General features: G+C 55.1%; 1 protein-coding gene across 3 annotated transcripts; it reads right to left on the bottom strand.

The window, feature by feature from the left end:
* Nucleotides 1–323: 323 nt before the first annotated feature.
* On the bottom strand, nt 324–10,777 carry PLA2G15 (phospholipase A2 group XV). Of its 3 annotated transcripts, none has more exons than XM_032424512.1 (6): nt 10,533–10,777; nt 7,589–7,745; nt 4,971–5,089; nt 4,615–4,713; nt 3,990–4,089; nt 324–2,245 (listed from the first exon to the last, which is right to left on the bottom strand). In XM_032424512.1, exons 1-6 carry the CDS (start codon nt 10,645–10,647, stop codon nt 1,636–1,638), a joined length of 1,200 nt encoding a protein of 399 aa, XP_032280403.1. In that variant the 5' UTR covers nt 10,648–10,777; the 3' UTR covers nt 324–1,635. The 3 variants fall into 3 exon arrangements, with proteins under 3 accessions (XP_032280403.1, XP_032280402.1, XP_032280404.1); XM_032424511.1 differs by having other exon boundaries at nt 3,990–4,214; nt 10,533–10,776; XM_032424513.1 differs by lacking the exon at nt 4,615–4,713 and having other exon boundaries at nt 1,646–2,245; nt 3,990–4,214.
* Nucleotides 10,778–15,814: the final 5,037 nt, after the last annotated feature.

The following is a 15,814-nucleotide window of genomic DNA, read 5'->3' as shown; positions in this document are numbered from 1 at the left end:
GGATTGTCCTCTGCCCCCAGCTCTGTGGCAGTATGTGGGGCCTGCCAGCCAAGCAGGAGCAGAGGGAAAGCAGGAGCCACATTCCAGTGGGAATGTTTCAGGTCCTGGTTCTTAGTCCCAGGAGGGGAAATAGATTCCAGGAGATGGGGCAGGAGGGTAAGGCCCAAATAGGTGCATAGGAGCCATGCTTTGGTGCTGAGAGAACCCATCAAGGCCCCAGGAAGGGTCCAGCCTGATTACTTGCCTCTCTAGCCCCTTCACCCCTCCACTACCTCCCTCCTCTCATGCTCAGAACAGAGCCTCAGCCAGGGTACTTTACAGCATCCAGAATATTTTTATTGCCAGAATCAAGGTACAGCCTGCTTAGAGCTCCATGAGGGGCCCACCATCCAGGAATAAAAGAAGAGAGAGATGCTGGGTATGTTCCCAAAGAGAAAATCCAGCTCCACAGAAACCTGGTGGGAGAGCAGCCCAGTCCAGCCCGACTGTGGCTCTGGGGTCCCATCCTAGAGGCTAGACTCGAGTCTTGGCCTACAGCCATCGCCCACTTGGAGATGACTGCCACCAAGGCAGATCCAGACTCTCCAGCCCTGCTATCATAGGAAGATCCATGAAGCACCTCTGGAGCAGACAAAAAACTACCCAGGGAGCCCCAAGCCACCTGGCTCTCTCAGGGGCCCACTCAAGTTTCTGGGCTAGTCTGCAGACTAAACACCAGTGAGCTGCCTGGTGGGAGTAGGTGCTGGGCAAGACGGGCAAGAGCCCTACCTCCTCTCAGCCCTGTGCCAGCCCACCTGGGTGCTAGAAAAACCCCAGGGCAGGGTGGTAATGTGGTGGTGGGGTTATCAAGAGGGCAGCTCAGGGTACCTCTGAACGGCCTTAGCTACTTCTTTGAGTTTTCTTCATGAGTACCTAAAAGGCCATGAGACTGGGCCCTGGTCTCATCCTTGAACCACAGTCCCAGGGCAAAGGGAACCAGCATCAATACTGTGGGTAACAACACAACCAAGGGGAATCAAGCCTCCTGGGACAGCACCTCCAAGAAATGGAGGGCCACCTGCTGCCCGATCCCGAGCTAGGCTGTTCTTGGAGGTGAGGGAGGTAGGAGTGAATGCCCCAGGACCTGGGAACCATGGAGAACACAACTCACCCCTGTCTGCAGGAGGAACCAGGCTGCCTCCAGAAAGCCACAGTCAGGCTGTTGAGCGACTAGGCCACGGGGAAGCCGGCAGCTCCAGCCACTCGCAGCCAGTAGCAAGCCTACCTGTGGCCAGTGTGTGGGAAGATCACCGTAGGGACCAGGAGTCCAGCCCTGGGACCTTTAGGGACAGGGACCACAGCTCAGTGATAGCCCTCACAGGAAGACTGAGGGACCAGGGCCTGGTGGGTGAGTGTGAAAAGGCCACAGGGGTATGAGAACAAATGGCCCCTGAGTTCAGGATTGGGGCGCCAACCCTCCTGCGGAGCCAGTCCTGAGGTCACAGCAATTCCAACAGCAGCAGCATTCTTTCCAGCAAGGATCCCCCAAGTGAGTCCAGACTCTTTCTTCCTTCCTCACTCCCACAGAGGAAGGACAAGAAACAGCACTTCCCAATGGCAGACGTGTCGCAACCCGAGACTGAGGACCTGAGGCAGTCAGTCCCGAGCTGCTGAACTCCCGGGCGGCGAGAGCCCCGCAGGACAAGAGAAGCAGCCGTGGCCAGGCCGTCCCGCAGCCCTGCCCGGCGCACGGATCAGGGCCCGAGGAGCACACGTTTCAGATAGGCCAAGGTGGTGGCATTGGCCAGCATCTCTATGTGCTCGCTGCCCGGCAGCGCCTGCACAGACACTGGCTGCTCCTGGCGGCCGCGCCAGGCCCGGCACTGCAGCGCGCTCTGCAAGTTCACGGTGCCGTCGCCGTCGCCAAAGCAGATTCTGGGCTCGCGGTCCGGGAAGCTCTCGTAGTCGAAGGAGTCTGGCGTGGGGACCCCGGTGCCGTAGAGGCAGTGCAGCGGCACGCCAGGTGGCGCCGTGGCTTCGACCAGCCCCTCCGTGTCCTGCCGCATGAGCCACCCGTCTCTGAAGCCGATGTCCTGGAAGAAGCGGCGATAATCCCGCAGCGTGTAGTTGGTTGTGGGTGTGCGCACGAAGATCTTGCCGGGCGACCAGGCGGAGCTGTAGGGCAGCAGCCAGCTGGTGGAGACCGCGGACCGCTGCTGCTCCCGGATCTTCAGGGGCCCGATGACCGGGATCCGATTGTTGTCTCCTGCAGGGAGAGGGCTGGCTCAGTCTGTGCTCAGGAACGCAAGCCGCCGCTGGGCCTCTGTGGGGCCCCGGGGAGGGGAGGGAGGGGAGGGAGGGGAGGGAGGGGCCCAGTCAGCACTCCAGCGCCTCCACGCTGTCACTGCACCTCCCATGTTCCCTTTATTTTTGCTCCATCTGGGAAGCACACGACCAGGCCTTGTTTCTTTCCTTCTGCACTTCATCACCAGGGATTTAGGCAGCACATACCCACAAGGTGATGCCCTGTGTAAGCAGTACCCTCCACTGAGCGCTTGTCACCAGGCTGTGGGCACCGACCCTGCTGAAGGTGAATCAGCACATTGGCAGCCCACGGACACATTCCTCTTTTTCTTTGCTTACACGGAGTTATGAAAATGTTTCTCTTTTCCTAGGCTCAGTCTCAGGCCTGCCGCCAGCCAGCCCTGGTCGTATCCCACTCATCGGCCTGTCACTGACCCAGGCAGCCAGGCCTGCAGGAGACGAGGCAGGAGGGGAGGCCGCAGGCAGAACGAGAACCCTTCTCACATGGGAATGCCAACCACACAGCCAGTGAGGCCTCTGGGGAGTGAGCTGGACCTTGGAAATAGGGGCCGTCTGATGTATTCAGGACCCACAGCCACCCATCACCCCACCTCTCTGACTGACCACAGGCCTTCAGCTCTTGTGGAGTCTGGCTGTAGGACCCCTGAGGAAAAGGAAGCCCCTAGCTAGTCCATGACTACCACCTCCCTGTCAGGGCCTGCCAGAACAGTTCCCCAGAATCTGAGGCACAGCTCTACGGGGACTCACAGGGAGGCTCTGAAAGGCTGGAACCTGAGCCCCACCACAGCTCCTGTCTCAAACTCAGGCATGCCCCCATCTGTCCTTTCAGGTCCAGGCTGGACAGAGTATGTGGCTGTAATGAGTCCTCACTATATCTGGATTCACTGTCCAGCCAATCCACAGTCACTACACTGAGTCTAACGTGATGGCATCTATCAGTTGACCACCAAGTAGGTCAGGCAGTGCTGATGATATGAGGAAGAAAACTCCTCAGATGCTTAGCAGAGCCATGGCTCGTGGCTCCTAAAGTAAGGGGCCGTGGGTTCACCCCCAGTCCTAGCAGAGGGAGGGAGGAAAGCCCCACGGCTACAGCTGGCAGGCTCTGACAGTCATGAAAAGGCAGGTGAACTGGGGAGGAATGGGGAAGGAGGTGGCTTTCCCCCCTGCCAGGCAAGCAGGCCCAAAGAAATCTGCACCTGCTTCCTCCCTGCATTACCCACAAAGGCTCCCCACTGCCACAGATGGAGGTGTAACTCATAAACAGGAAACTGTAGCCCAACCTTCCTTCCATGGGGCAAAGGTGGGCATGAAGATAGGGAGAAGGCTCCCCCAAAGAACTCTGGGTCAAACCAAGTTAGGCCAGCCAGGCCAGAGCACAGCCTATGTATGTACACATAGACACAACAAGTACCTGTGTGCCCAACAGCTGGGCCAGTGCATGGACGCGCTGCAAAAAAAATGTACACAGATAACCAAGGACACCAACTGGAGAGATGAAATTAAGTAGCGTTAGGCTCTCTTTTGGAAAAAGAGATGTTTGGAAAAGCATACCGCTCTGGAGAAAGAAGGATCCTCACCCAAGAGAAAAGACACGAGGCTGCCCAGGAGGACGTTGCTGAAGGAAAGAGAGGGCACCATTCCTGACACATCAGCCCCCATATCGGGTAGGTCAGACAGGGTCTTACCTGAGGCCAGGACACGAAAAGTCTTGGCCACGCCCCCCCAGGGCGCACCCAGTGCCACAAACGCACGGATGTACTTGTTCTTCCAGGCCTGTGGCTGTCGCTGCAGAAAGTAGAGTGTGTACATGTTGCCCATGCTGTGGGCAACCACCACCACAGGGCCCCCATACAGCTGGTGCATCTCCTCGATCATCTCCCGGAGGGCCAGGAAGTAGGGCCCGTTTTCATCTGTAGGCCAGAGCCAGGCAGTGGTCAGGAAGGAAGGGTCCTGGGGCCTGAACCAGTAAATGTTCTTCAGGCCAGATCCAGGACTAGGTGGGTGGGGAAAATGCTAAAATCTAAGTGGGAATGACCTGGTTTCCCCTCCCTTTCCAGGAAGGGAGGAAACCTAGGAGCTCCTTTTCTCCTCCTCAGCCTCATTAGCTCTCCCCAGGGCTCAGAGGCCTGGAAATCCTGGGGTGAGGGATGGGGAGGGACAGAACAGATTGACTAGGGGGTGACAGCTGTGACCGCTGGGATAGACACGAGAGGCCCTGGAGGCAGGGGAGAGCCCAGGGCCTATGGTGGCTGTGACCTCCTCGTCCCCACCTCCCAAGATGTCAGGGAGGAAGCAAGAGTGACCACTTACTTGGGGCTCGGCGCCAGTCGTAGGGGGCCCCCCGGACATCCTCACCCCGTGTGTAGCCCCAGCCCACAAGGCTCTCTACCATGGTATGGAAATAGGAACCTGCAGACGGTAAGGTATGGGAATTAGGGCAAGTACAGCCAGTGCCTGCCCCAACGCCACGCCCAACAAGGAGACGGTGACATCTGCTGTGACAGCCGCTGTAGAAGACCCCCGAAGGAGCGCCATAAGGCTCAGTGGCTACACTGCTGAGAGACAGCTTACAGGCTACCCTTTCAAACTAACAGCATTTCTCCCACTCTGGGAATATAGCAGAACTTCCAGCTGTTCCCTGGAGGGCATGAGGAAGGGCTACATACCCACACTGCTTTTGCTGGGGTCCAGGAACTCCACTGAGAAAGTCTTCCCAAAGCCAGGGACACGCACATCCACGCCATCTGGGAACTGGGTGGCCCGGGATGTTCTGTTGTAGACCAGCCTATCAGGGGAGGATATTGAGCTGATGATCCAGAGGTGACACTGAACCTGGTGTGTCCTAATACTGCCCTGTGTCTTGAGTCATATTCCCTTACTATCCTCATGTTTGGCAAGTATAGGGGAGACTAAAAAGTAACAAAGCAAGTTTATGAAGCACAGATCAGAGTAACCACATGCACCTGAGACCCCAACCAAGACTCATTCCGAAGATTAACCCAAGGACCCCCGTCAAGGCAGTATTTCCTTCTCAATGTCATCCACCTCAGAATGCAGGTCTTGGATTTGGTTGGGAAATTGGCTCTGCCATCCACATCACATTTGACCCAAAAGGCAGTCAGCCTAATCTTGCACGCTCCCACTGCCCCATCTTCGTGGATTCACCTCCTGCCACCCAACACGACACAGGCAAAGGGGAGGGTAAGTGTAGCACACAACAGAACCAAACGGAGCAACCCCCACCCTAAGGCCCAAACACCTGTGGCTGCTATGTGGATGGACGGACAAGGCCTGGAAGATGATGGGACAGGGCGGTGGGAGACAGGAGGAAGGCTTTGTGCTAGGCCGGGAACCCTGTTCTGGCCTCCCTGATACCAAGGAGACAAATGTGCCCAAGGAAACACAGGCTAGACCTGTGATCCTTGGTGGCCCTGAGTCCTAACCCCCTAAGATCAGCCACAGAAAGCTGACAAGATACCAACGTTGTCCCAAATAATAGGTCCTGGGGACCCATTTTCTCTAGGGCAATCTGTGGATGAACCCAATGGCCACTCAGCAAAGTGTAGAAAACTTTCTACAAAGCCAAAGCAGCTCTAAACAGGTCAGATGTCCAATGAAGGTAGACGAGCCCCTCTCAGTATCAGCCCGAACCTCCCATTGGCAGTACCTGAGACCATGTCTCTCGTATAAAAATAGAACTGCAGATCAACAGCCCAGAAATAACCCTGATCACGTACAGAAGAGGAAAAAGTCAACAAAGCAGATGTCATAAACAACACGGAAAGGCAAGGACCTGGAGAACCAGCTAGTATGTCTCCAGGAAAAAAATTTAATTTGTGAGACTCCATTCAGCTCAAACATTTACTGAGCACCAGTTGTGTTCCTGGTTCTACTGCTATAAAGATAAAAGAGAGACAACCTCTGTCTTCAGGGAGCTGGGTCTTAGCTCAGGGTCACACAATCTGGGTTTAAGTCTTGGTTCTGCCACTTATTAGCTAAGTGACCCTAGGCAATTTTGTAATCTTTGAGCTTCCAGATTTCCTTATCTGTAAACAGGGTTGAAAACAGTACCTGTCTCATAGGGTTGCTATAAGATTAAATGAAAGAAAGTATATAATATGGACAGTGCCTGTATTTGATAAGCAGTCATTCCCAGAACATTATCTTATTAGCAGAGAAACATCCTTCGAAGCAAAGTTTGGCACCTGATAAGGATGAAAGGCAATAGGCATGTGGCCCGGAGGAAGGAAAGGTTAAGAGCTCTGGGGAGTGGCAAGGGAAACTTTCCAGAAGGACCAGGCTCAGGTTTTAAAGGGTGAATGGGAGGGAATTTATCAGGCAAAGGGTGTAAAGGTAGATTCCAGGCTGAAAGAACCACATGTACAAAGACATGGAGACCTGGTATGTCCCAGGAGGAACAAGAAGCTGAGGGGCCAGTGGCCAGCTCAGAGGCAAGGGAAGGAGTGGAGGCCATACTGAGGCTATGAATAGGGGCTGGAGCATAGAATCTACATGGAAGGGGGCGCCTGGCCGGCTCAGTCGGTAGAGCATGGGGCTCTTATCTCGAGACTGTTGAGTTCGAGCCCCACATTAGGTGTAGGGATTTTTTTTTCTTTTTTTTTTTTTTAAAGATTTTATTTATTTATTTGAGAGAGAGAGAATGAGAGAACACATGAGAGGGGGGAGGGTCAGAGGGAGAAGCAGACTCCCTGACGAGCAGGGAGCCCGATGCGGGACTCGATCCAGGGACTCCAGGATCGTGACCTGAGCCGAAGGCAGTCGCCCAACCAACTGAGCCACCCAGGCGCCCTTTTTTTTTCTTTTAATAGACTTTATTTATTTATTTGAGAGAGAGAGAGAGAGAAGGAGCAGGGGGAGGGGCAGAGAGGGAGAAGCAGACTCCTTGCTGAGCAGGGAGCCCAATGTGGGGCTCAATCTCAGGGTCCTGGGATCATGACCTGAGCTGAAGGCAGACTCTTAACCGACTGAGCCACCCCCCCCCCAGGCGCCCAAAATAAAATCTTAAGGAGAAAAAAAAGAATTCACGCAGAGGGTGTGAAGCACAAGGCATAACTGGAAAGGGTAGGGACAAGAGCTGCAGGAAAGGGAAGAAAGTTCTGTCTGGGAGGGTGCAGAGATGGTGCCGTTCAGACTGAGGAAAGGAGAAGGGCAAGAGGTCAGTGACCTCAGGGTGTGCTGAAGTGGGGATGAGACAGAAACGGGTTCTAGAGATTTCTCTAGGCCGGGTCGGTGAGCAGCACGGCGTCTGTGCCCCAGCCCCCACCTGATATTGTCAATCCAGCAGTCAATGATAACTGGCAGCAGCAGTTCGAGGTTGAGCCAGAGCGTGAAGTAGCTGTCTGTCCTCTTGGAGCACAGGTAGTGCACGACCGTTGGCTTGTCTAGCTTCGCTTCCAGCTGGTTGCCCAAATCACCGGGCACTGCAGAGGGACACAGAGCACGCATGAGGCCCTGGACCTGGCAGGCTGGGGACCCCTGAGGCTTGAACCCATAGGCCTTCTACCCACAGCTGTCCCAGGCTACAGAGGAGGGCCTTGTTCACTCAAAGGAGTGGGAAACAGGACAAAGCACTGGGCCACTTAAACAACCGAAACTGAATCCAGAGAAGGCACTCCAGGACAGGCTTGTGCAGCGGGGCAATGAACAGAGGTAGCTGCCAGCCTCCTGAGAGCCCAGTAAGGTTCCAGGGAGCAGAGCATCTGGAGGGCCCTAGCCTCTCAGCACACCTGGCCCCCGTGGCAGAGGTGGCTACCCTGAAACCTCACAGCATTCCAGCCATGGCCCAGTAGGGGTGGTGTGCCCAGGCCCCAAGGATAACTTCTCTCTCCCAAGCTGCTCAACAGACCAACTACACAGAGCCTGGTCTACACGGAGCCCTGGGGCCCTTGTGACACTCAAACCCATCCCCCTGGCTTCACTGCCCACCATTAAGGCCCTTCCCAGAATATGTGCTCCCACTGACCTTTCAGGCCTCACCTGCTTCTACATGCCATGCTCTTGACACCTTCCAAGCACATCCCCATTTAGAATCCATGATCCCCGAGTGAACAACCAGCTCTTGGCTCTCCTGAGCGTTCTCGGGGCTCTGTGAACCCAGCCTTGAAGAGGGCATGCCCTCCCTGTACATCATCTGTGTCCTCAGGGCTACCATGGGAGGGAGGTGTGGCACCTGCCTTCACCTCCCCTAACAATACAGATGCAGAAGTGGGGAGTCTTCAGCATGACAGCACAGAGACCTTGGTCACTGTCTCCACCAAAAAGGAATTGGCTAAATGAGGAAGCCACCAGATATGTTGTGCCTGAATGCCCTTTGTCCTGGACAGGCTGTGTGGTGATTTCTTAAGCCCCATGTTGCTTTAAAACCAGGACAACAGACATCTATGTACCCTTCACTGCAAATAACACTGGGAGAGAACATCCTTACAATGCCCACTTTACAGACAAGGAGACTGAGGCTGAGAGGGGCAGAAATGGCTTGCTACAGTTTCCTCCTGCCCACTTCTTTTGTATCACTTCTCTGGTCTCTGCTTCCTCTACCACCAGTTTGGGTTTCACTCATAGAGGCTGGTCACCCTCGGATGCCGATCCTCTGATGGCCAAGGTCAGGTCCCTGCTCTGTGCACAGGAACAGCTCTTCCCCTGCCCACCACGGGGTTTCCCAGAACTGATGCCAACACCTTCACTCTCTGAGAAGCTAGGCAGATTAGGATTCTGTGACTCTGGGTGGAGCGTGAGGCTCCTCTGCTGTGACCTAGGACAACCAAGAACTGAATGAATTAATGAGCGCAGTGATCCAAGCAAAAAGCCTGCGTGCATCAGGGACCACACATTTCCCAATGCCATACCCTTCATATTCAGAACTGAGGCCTACCTGTGTCCCCTTGTGGGTCTACAGGACAAAGTCTAGATGCCCCAACCAGTCACAGGCCCTGCACAATCCACTCCTTCCCCAACTCCATTGCAGACAGCCTGGACTGCTTACCTCCCTCCCTCTAATATGTAGTTTGCTCTTCCTGGTACTCTCTCCTGGCCTCAGCTCTAGCTACACACTCCAAGAAGCCTTTCCTGACTGGGTTGGTGGACTCTCTGTGCTTGCCCAACACAGACCTCATCTCTGGGGATCCCTGCAAGCTTAGGGAATGCAGGGCCATGTCTGCCCAGATAACCATGGTGAACCTGAGCCCAGCATCCCCCTGGGGTATTTCCTGGCCTAGAGCTCCTGGTGGGGGACCCCCTTGGGACCACACTGCCTGCCAACCCTACGCTTCTGCAATGTGCATCATCCCCATTAAAATATTCCCATTAGAAAGAGCATGGGGGTCATGCTGTAGCAGATTCAATATGTAACATGTCTGTGCCTTTAGGAGTCCTGGCTGGCCACCAACTCAATGCTTGAATGAAGCGTCCAAGACCCCCAAGACAGAAGTCTCTTCCCTGTCCACCACCACAAGGAAATACTGTGGCTCCCGTAGAGTTGCAGGGGCCAGGACCACGGAGGGGATAAGCAGGGGAGGTCATCTAGTCCCAATATAGCCCAGTCCAAATTGGTCTGGCAGGGTAAGAGTACAGGTATGTTTCTTGACATCTGTTCATAGCCATTGTCCCAAACCTTACCTCTGTCTTTAGCCATCCTCAGATTCCCTTAAGCCTCCTCCCTCAGGCCTAAGGCCACCCATTTGATAAGTTTGGGGGTGGGGGAAGTCTCGGTGGCAGGCTAGGAGAGCCATCCTTTCCTCAAAAAGCTTCCTTTTGATAATGCCTCCTGAAACATATGGGGCTGGAAGGGTCGAGAGAACCTCCTAGCCATGCCCAAACCAACAATGAGGACCCTGGGGACCAAATCCGAGAAAACCCGAGCCCCCGGCGATCCTCAGGAGTGGGGCCAAAGGACCTCGGTCTCTCCAGCTAAAATATGGGCATAAAGCGAGGCAACTTTTGGGACTGACGCAGACAGGAGGACTGAGGGACAACCGCACCGTAGCCCTCCCACTTACCCCATATTCTACAGGGGAAGGTGAGCAGAGGTTGACCACACCCGCACCCAGCATGGCGGGAGGTGGACAGACAGACCCAGGGGGCAAGACAGTCATATGCTCCCCCACCCCATGCTCAGAGCAGATGCAGACCTGGAAGATAGCGCCCCGCCCCCGGACCCCGTCCTGCCGGACCCCCGAACACACGGACCCACGACTGGACGCGCGCCTCACCCAGCACCACCGGAGGGGGACGTCCGACCGGGAGTGCCGGATCCGCCAGGAGCAGGAGGCACAGGAAGCCACCCGGGAGCAGCGCCGCATGGTAGGGACAGAGGCGAAGACCCATTGCGTGACACCGCCGCTGCAGGTCCGAGGTGCGGATTCAGCGCTCCGTGCTCGCGCCTAGGCCGGGCCGGCGGCGACGCGCTTAACCCCACCGCCCGCACTCGGCCACGGCGGCCGGGCCAATCAGCATCCGCCTCCCCCAAACGGCCTGCCAATAGGGACTCGCCGACAGGCACGTCCCTCACAGTCGGAGCTCGCCGCCTCGCCCCTGCGGATCCCAGGCCCGCTCCTTGGACCGCGCCGCGCGCCGAGCGCATCGATCGCATCGATCGCATCGATCGATCCGGGTTCAGCCTGGCTTCTCTGCTCAGTCCCGGACGAGTCGGACCTAGCTCGCCGCTGCTGGATACCCAACCCAGCCTTGTGTACCCTCACCCCCGGTTCCTGGCTCGTCCCTGACCTGAGATCTGGACCGAGTCGGGCCGAGGGTGGATTCAGAGTCCAGTGCTCGCCGCTGCTGAGAGACCCTGGTTAGAGCAAGGGGAAGAAGGGGAGAAGTGAATCCCGGAAAGTTACTGGGCCTCAGGGGACCGGGAGCTGACCAGGACCTTTGTACAGACCCCACACCGATTCTTCACACCCTGCCCCCACGGCACGTGGGTTCAAGCAAGGGGTCCAGGGGCGCGCTGCGTCTGTCCAGGGAATGCGGGTGGGACAGGTAGAGGCCAGGTGTGAGGGCTGCCCGGCCTAAAGTTTTAGTTTCGGGCAATATGGAGTCACCCCTCCAGACTGAGCAGTTCTAGTGCCCCAGAGAAAGTGGATTTGAACCTCAACCCTATGGCCATGGCCCACTGGCAGATTCCCCAGCAGAGCAGGACAGGTGTTGTGACCTTGGAGTCCACCTACCATTCCCACTACGCGCAAACTGGGGATCCAGAGAGGACACAGACTCCCTGCTGGAGGAATCAGAGGCAAACAGAATGGGCAGATTTGACAGCTGGCGATATGACCAGCACCACGGGTCACTCTAGGATACGGAGACCAGTATGTTTGGAGACAGAAAGTCTTGATCCTCCACACACTTCCTCCTGAGGGCCAGACAACACCCTGATCATTCCCTGGTCTTAAGACTTCTAGCCCGCCCCTTCCTTCCTTCCTTCCTTCCTCTTGGCCAATGGCTGACCCTTTCTAGCCTTTCAGAGTACTCCTGGATGAATCAACTCACCATCTTGGCCTGCCCCTCCTGTGTTCTTTTTTTTTTTTTTTTTTTTTTTTTTTAAAGATTTTATTTATTTATTTGAGAGAGAGAGAATGAGAGACAGAGAGCATGAGAGGGAGGAGGGTCAGAGGGAGAAGCAGACTCCCTGACGAGCAGGGAGCCCGATGTGGGACTCGATCCCGGGACTCCAGGATCATGACCTGAGCCGAAGGCAGTCGCTTAACCAACTGAGCCACCCAGGCACCCCCCCTCCTGTGTTCTTATAGGGAAACATATTGGTGGTTGGGGTACACTACTCTCTTAAGGTCCAACTATCTCCCTCAGGCCCTGGCAAGGACCCCAAACCCTGACTCCCTCACCTCCATCCTGGCCCCCAGAAAGAGGGGTTGCTAAGGACCAATCTAGTGCAGGTCCACAGTGGGAGGCCATAGACATCCTTTTGCCGCTATTAGGGACGGGCAGGAGTCCATAGTCAAGGGTTAAGTGGAGGGAGGGTAGGCATCAGGATGGGCTGGGCTGCCTTGGACTGTGGCCAGTCCGAATGTGTTGTCAACCCAGCAGCCTCGGGTGACCATGGACCCTTCACAGGGTGTCCCAGTTCCACAGGCCCTGCGGATGATAGGAACCACAGCCATTGCGGGGGGAGGATGTCAAGACCTAGTCAGCAATGATCTGTGCTGGCACTGTGGAGAGGAGAGGAATCAGAAGGTAAGGATCCCCCCTTCTCACAATGACCTTGCCATCCACATGATCCCCCTTGGCTGCAGACCTGGAATCTAGATACTATCCTGATTCTCAGACCCCACAACCAGGTGGTCACCAAGTCTTACCCACTCTACCTTCCCAAAGCCAAACTACTTTCATCCCCATAGTAGTCTCCTTGCTCATGTCCCAATGTATGCCCTTATTCCTATGGATTGTACTCCATGGGGTTGACACCATTAAACATTAAATCAGGCCCATCACTATCCGCCTAACCCCACTCACAGTGCTCCTACTGAATGCATCATAGGCATCTCACTCATAGTGAACGAGGAGCCTGCAGCCGACTCTGGACTTTTCCCACAACTTTCACTTCCCCTCTTCCTCAGCTCACTCGTCTCCACCGTCAGCAGCTTCCTCGCTGCCTAGAACAGGACAACCTCATTCTTGCTCTGGACCTCTGCACTTGTTGCACTGGGATCACTCTGCAGCCCCCAGTTTTGGCTGCAGAGTGATCCCAGTGCAACAAGTGCAGCTGAGCTCTGCCTTTAGGCCTCAGCCCAGACATGACCATTGATTCTGAAGCAGCTCCTGCCTGACTCCCAGCAGAATATAATCCATGGAAGAGGAAGCCTTCACCTGCCTGTTACTGGTGCTACTGCCTTCTTGGTTACTGGGTATCGTCAGCACAGTCCCAGGCAGACAGCAGGTGCTTAACATATACTGAATGATTGAGTGATACACCCCCTTCTTTAACACTTCCCCCTTTCAGGATATGGTCCTGGTTGGTGCCTGTCAGACCTGGAGAAGGAGATAAGGGACTGAGAGGTCCACAGGCCAGTAGTGCTATCTTCCTCAGATGAGAATCCAGCCAACAGCCTTTGCCCTTTCTCTGTTACACTGGGCCCTTTGCATTCCCTCTTGCTCGCACAAGTTCCAAGCTCCCCTGTCTGGACCAGGTGGGTGCCTGGGCTTCGGGCAACCCAACCAAGACCACGGCTTCTAAGCCAGAGCTGAGCCCATTTGGAGGCCAACTGATTCCCCCTAAAGCTCACAGTTCATCAGGCTCCTATTCCTCTGATGCCAGAGCCAAACACTGACCAAATCATGACAGAACAGGTTATCTATTTTTTTTTTTTAAGATTTTATTTATTTATTTGACACAGAGAGAGCGTGGGCACAAGCAGAGGGAGCGGGAGGGAGAGGGAGAAGCAGGCTCCCCGCTGAGCAGGGCGCTGGATGCAGGGCTCGATCCCAGGGTCCTGGGATTGATGGGGTTTTGGAATATAGGTTAGGCTCAGTGGGGTGGAGTCTGGAGCCAAGGACTAAGAATTCTTGAGACGTCTTTGGTGCAGAATGCTGGTTCATTAAAGCACAGCAACAGGACCGTGGGCAGAAAGAGCTGCGGCACCGGGGTTATGAGGGGTGGCTGATAATGTACTATGGGGTTGGGGGGCGGTAAGGAAAAAGAACTTTCATATGCTAAGGAGGACCTACAAGATACTGGAGGCCTTGCCATTGTCAACTTAAGGTTGTTTTTCCCCTCTAGCAAGACATTAACATTAAGATAGTTGGGAGATTCCTGGAAGAATGTCACATATGTCCCACCCAGGAGGGGGGGATGGAGGGTGGTTGCAGAGTGTCAGCTTATGCTTTGTCTTCAGCCAGCCTTCTGCTTCCTCATCAGGATCATGACCTGAGCCGAAGGCAGACGCCCAACTGACTGAGCCACCCAGGCGCCCCCAGAACAGGTTATCTAACCTGGCTTAGTCATCAACGAATGTTACCTGGAGGAAGAATTATTCGAGATGGATCTTGAAGAATAAGTAGGAATTTGCCAGGAAAACAAAGGGATGAGTAGGTGGGTGGGTGCTCCAGGTAGGGAGCTTAGTATGTGCAACAGCCTGGAGACCTGAACAATCACAGTGTCTCTGGGGCACAGGGTGGGTGGGAGTGGAACAGAGAGGTTGGAGGTCTTGAAAACCAAGCTTAAAAACGGCCTCTGTCCAGGAAGCCAGGAGCCACAAAGATGCTCAAACCAGAGGGAGGCGGCCTCAAGGCTCTTGTCTTTTCACTTCTGTCCTGGAGCATTGCCCCCGGTTGGGCTCTCCTGTGCAAGTTCCTCCTCCCAGCCCCCAACGCCTGGTTCAGGCGACAGGGTCAGTGCGCCCTCTGGTGGGTACTCAGCGAAGATTCGGCAAAGGCGCGCAGCTGGGAACCTGGGTGGAACCCAGTGCGCTGGCACTGGAGGCCCAGGAGATAAGGGTAGCTGCGGATGGTCAAGTTGCGGTCCACTGGGTCGCAGAGGGTGTGAATGGGCCTGAGCCGGCGAGTGTAGATCGCGGCAGTGGATCCCACAAGGCATCCAGCGTAGAATCCTCTCCCACAGTGGGGTATTTTCTGGCCTGGGAGGGAGAGAAGAGGGCCCTTTTACACCACTCCTGGACGCCCTGCAGGTCCAAATGACTGGCCACACTCCGGGGCCCACATGAGGACCCCCACCCGGTATCTGCGCCGACCTTCACGTACCCGCTGCTGGAGCGCCAGTTGCCTCCATAGCAGGCCTCGAGGGGCTGAGATAAGGATGGGATTCCGCGAGTGTGTGGCCTGGATCACAGGACCAAGTTCCTTTCCCCCAAGTACCTGAATTATAGTTTGGGAAACGCTACGGGCTGGACCTTTGGAGCCTTGCTCACCCCTTTCACGTGTTATTTTCAATTCATTCATTAACGATTTATGAACCCTAGTAGCTGGGTTGGGATGGGGGACACTGCCCAATGAAATACAGGAAATCTCATACTACAGTGGGGACCCCTGCTACAGAGGGAGGTGCCTTCAGAGAAACTCTGGAAGAAGAGCAGGGGTTAACTAGGACAAAGGGATGGGTTGGGAGGGGAGGAAAGAGCTCAGATGAGACTCCTAGAGGAAAAGACCCGTAGCCCCAGGGAAGGTTACTAGTGCTGAAAGTTACTAGGCTGATGATGCAAAACAAAGCACTTAAGACAACCATTCATTCGTTCATTAAGTCTTGAGCAAGTTTACTACAAGCCAGGCGCAGTGATAAGCCTTGGGAATGAGCCTGTCCTCCGGGATCTGAGTTCGGGGTGGGTGTGGTGTAAGGACACAATAAATGATTTATTGTCATTTATTATGAAGTTACTTTAGTGTTGCGGGAAAGGAGTGAGGGTTGTTTAGTATTAATGCTGTGATCTGGGAGGATCCATCTGAGGATGAGTAAAGGAGCTCAGCAAAGCAGGGGCTCTAGCGTTTATTTTAATGAATTTAGTTTTTCAAGAAGAGTCCAAGC

This window comes from Phoca vitulina, unplaced genomic scaffold (genome assembly GCF_004348235.1).
Source record: "Phoca vitulina isolate PV1807 unplaced genomic scaffold, GSC_HSeal_1.0 scaffold30, whole genome shotgun sequence".
Taxonomy (NCBI): domain Eukaryota; kingdom Metazoa; phylum Chordata; class Mammalia; order Carnivora; family Phocidae; genus Phoca; species Phoca vitulina.
The sequence above is the reverse complement of the archived record's forward strand: the minus strand, read 5'-3'. Positions and strand labels throughout refer to the sequence as shown.

Excerpts from the sequence above, each read along its gene's own strand:
- PLA2G15 (XM_032424511.1), bottom strand. The coding sequence starts at position 10,647 with ATGGGTCTTCGCCTCTGTCCCTACCATGCGGCGCTGCTCCCGGGTGGC. Across the intron at positions 4,215-4,614 it reads CGACTGGCGCCGAGCCCCAA|ATGAAAACGGGCCCTACTTC; the intron begins GTAAGTGGTCAC and ends TCTGGCCTACAG. Across the intron at positions 2,246-3,989 it reads TTTTCGTGTCCTGGCCTCAG|GAGACAACAATCGGATCCCG; the intron begins GTAAGACCCTGT and ends CTCTCCCTGCAG.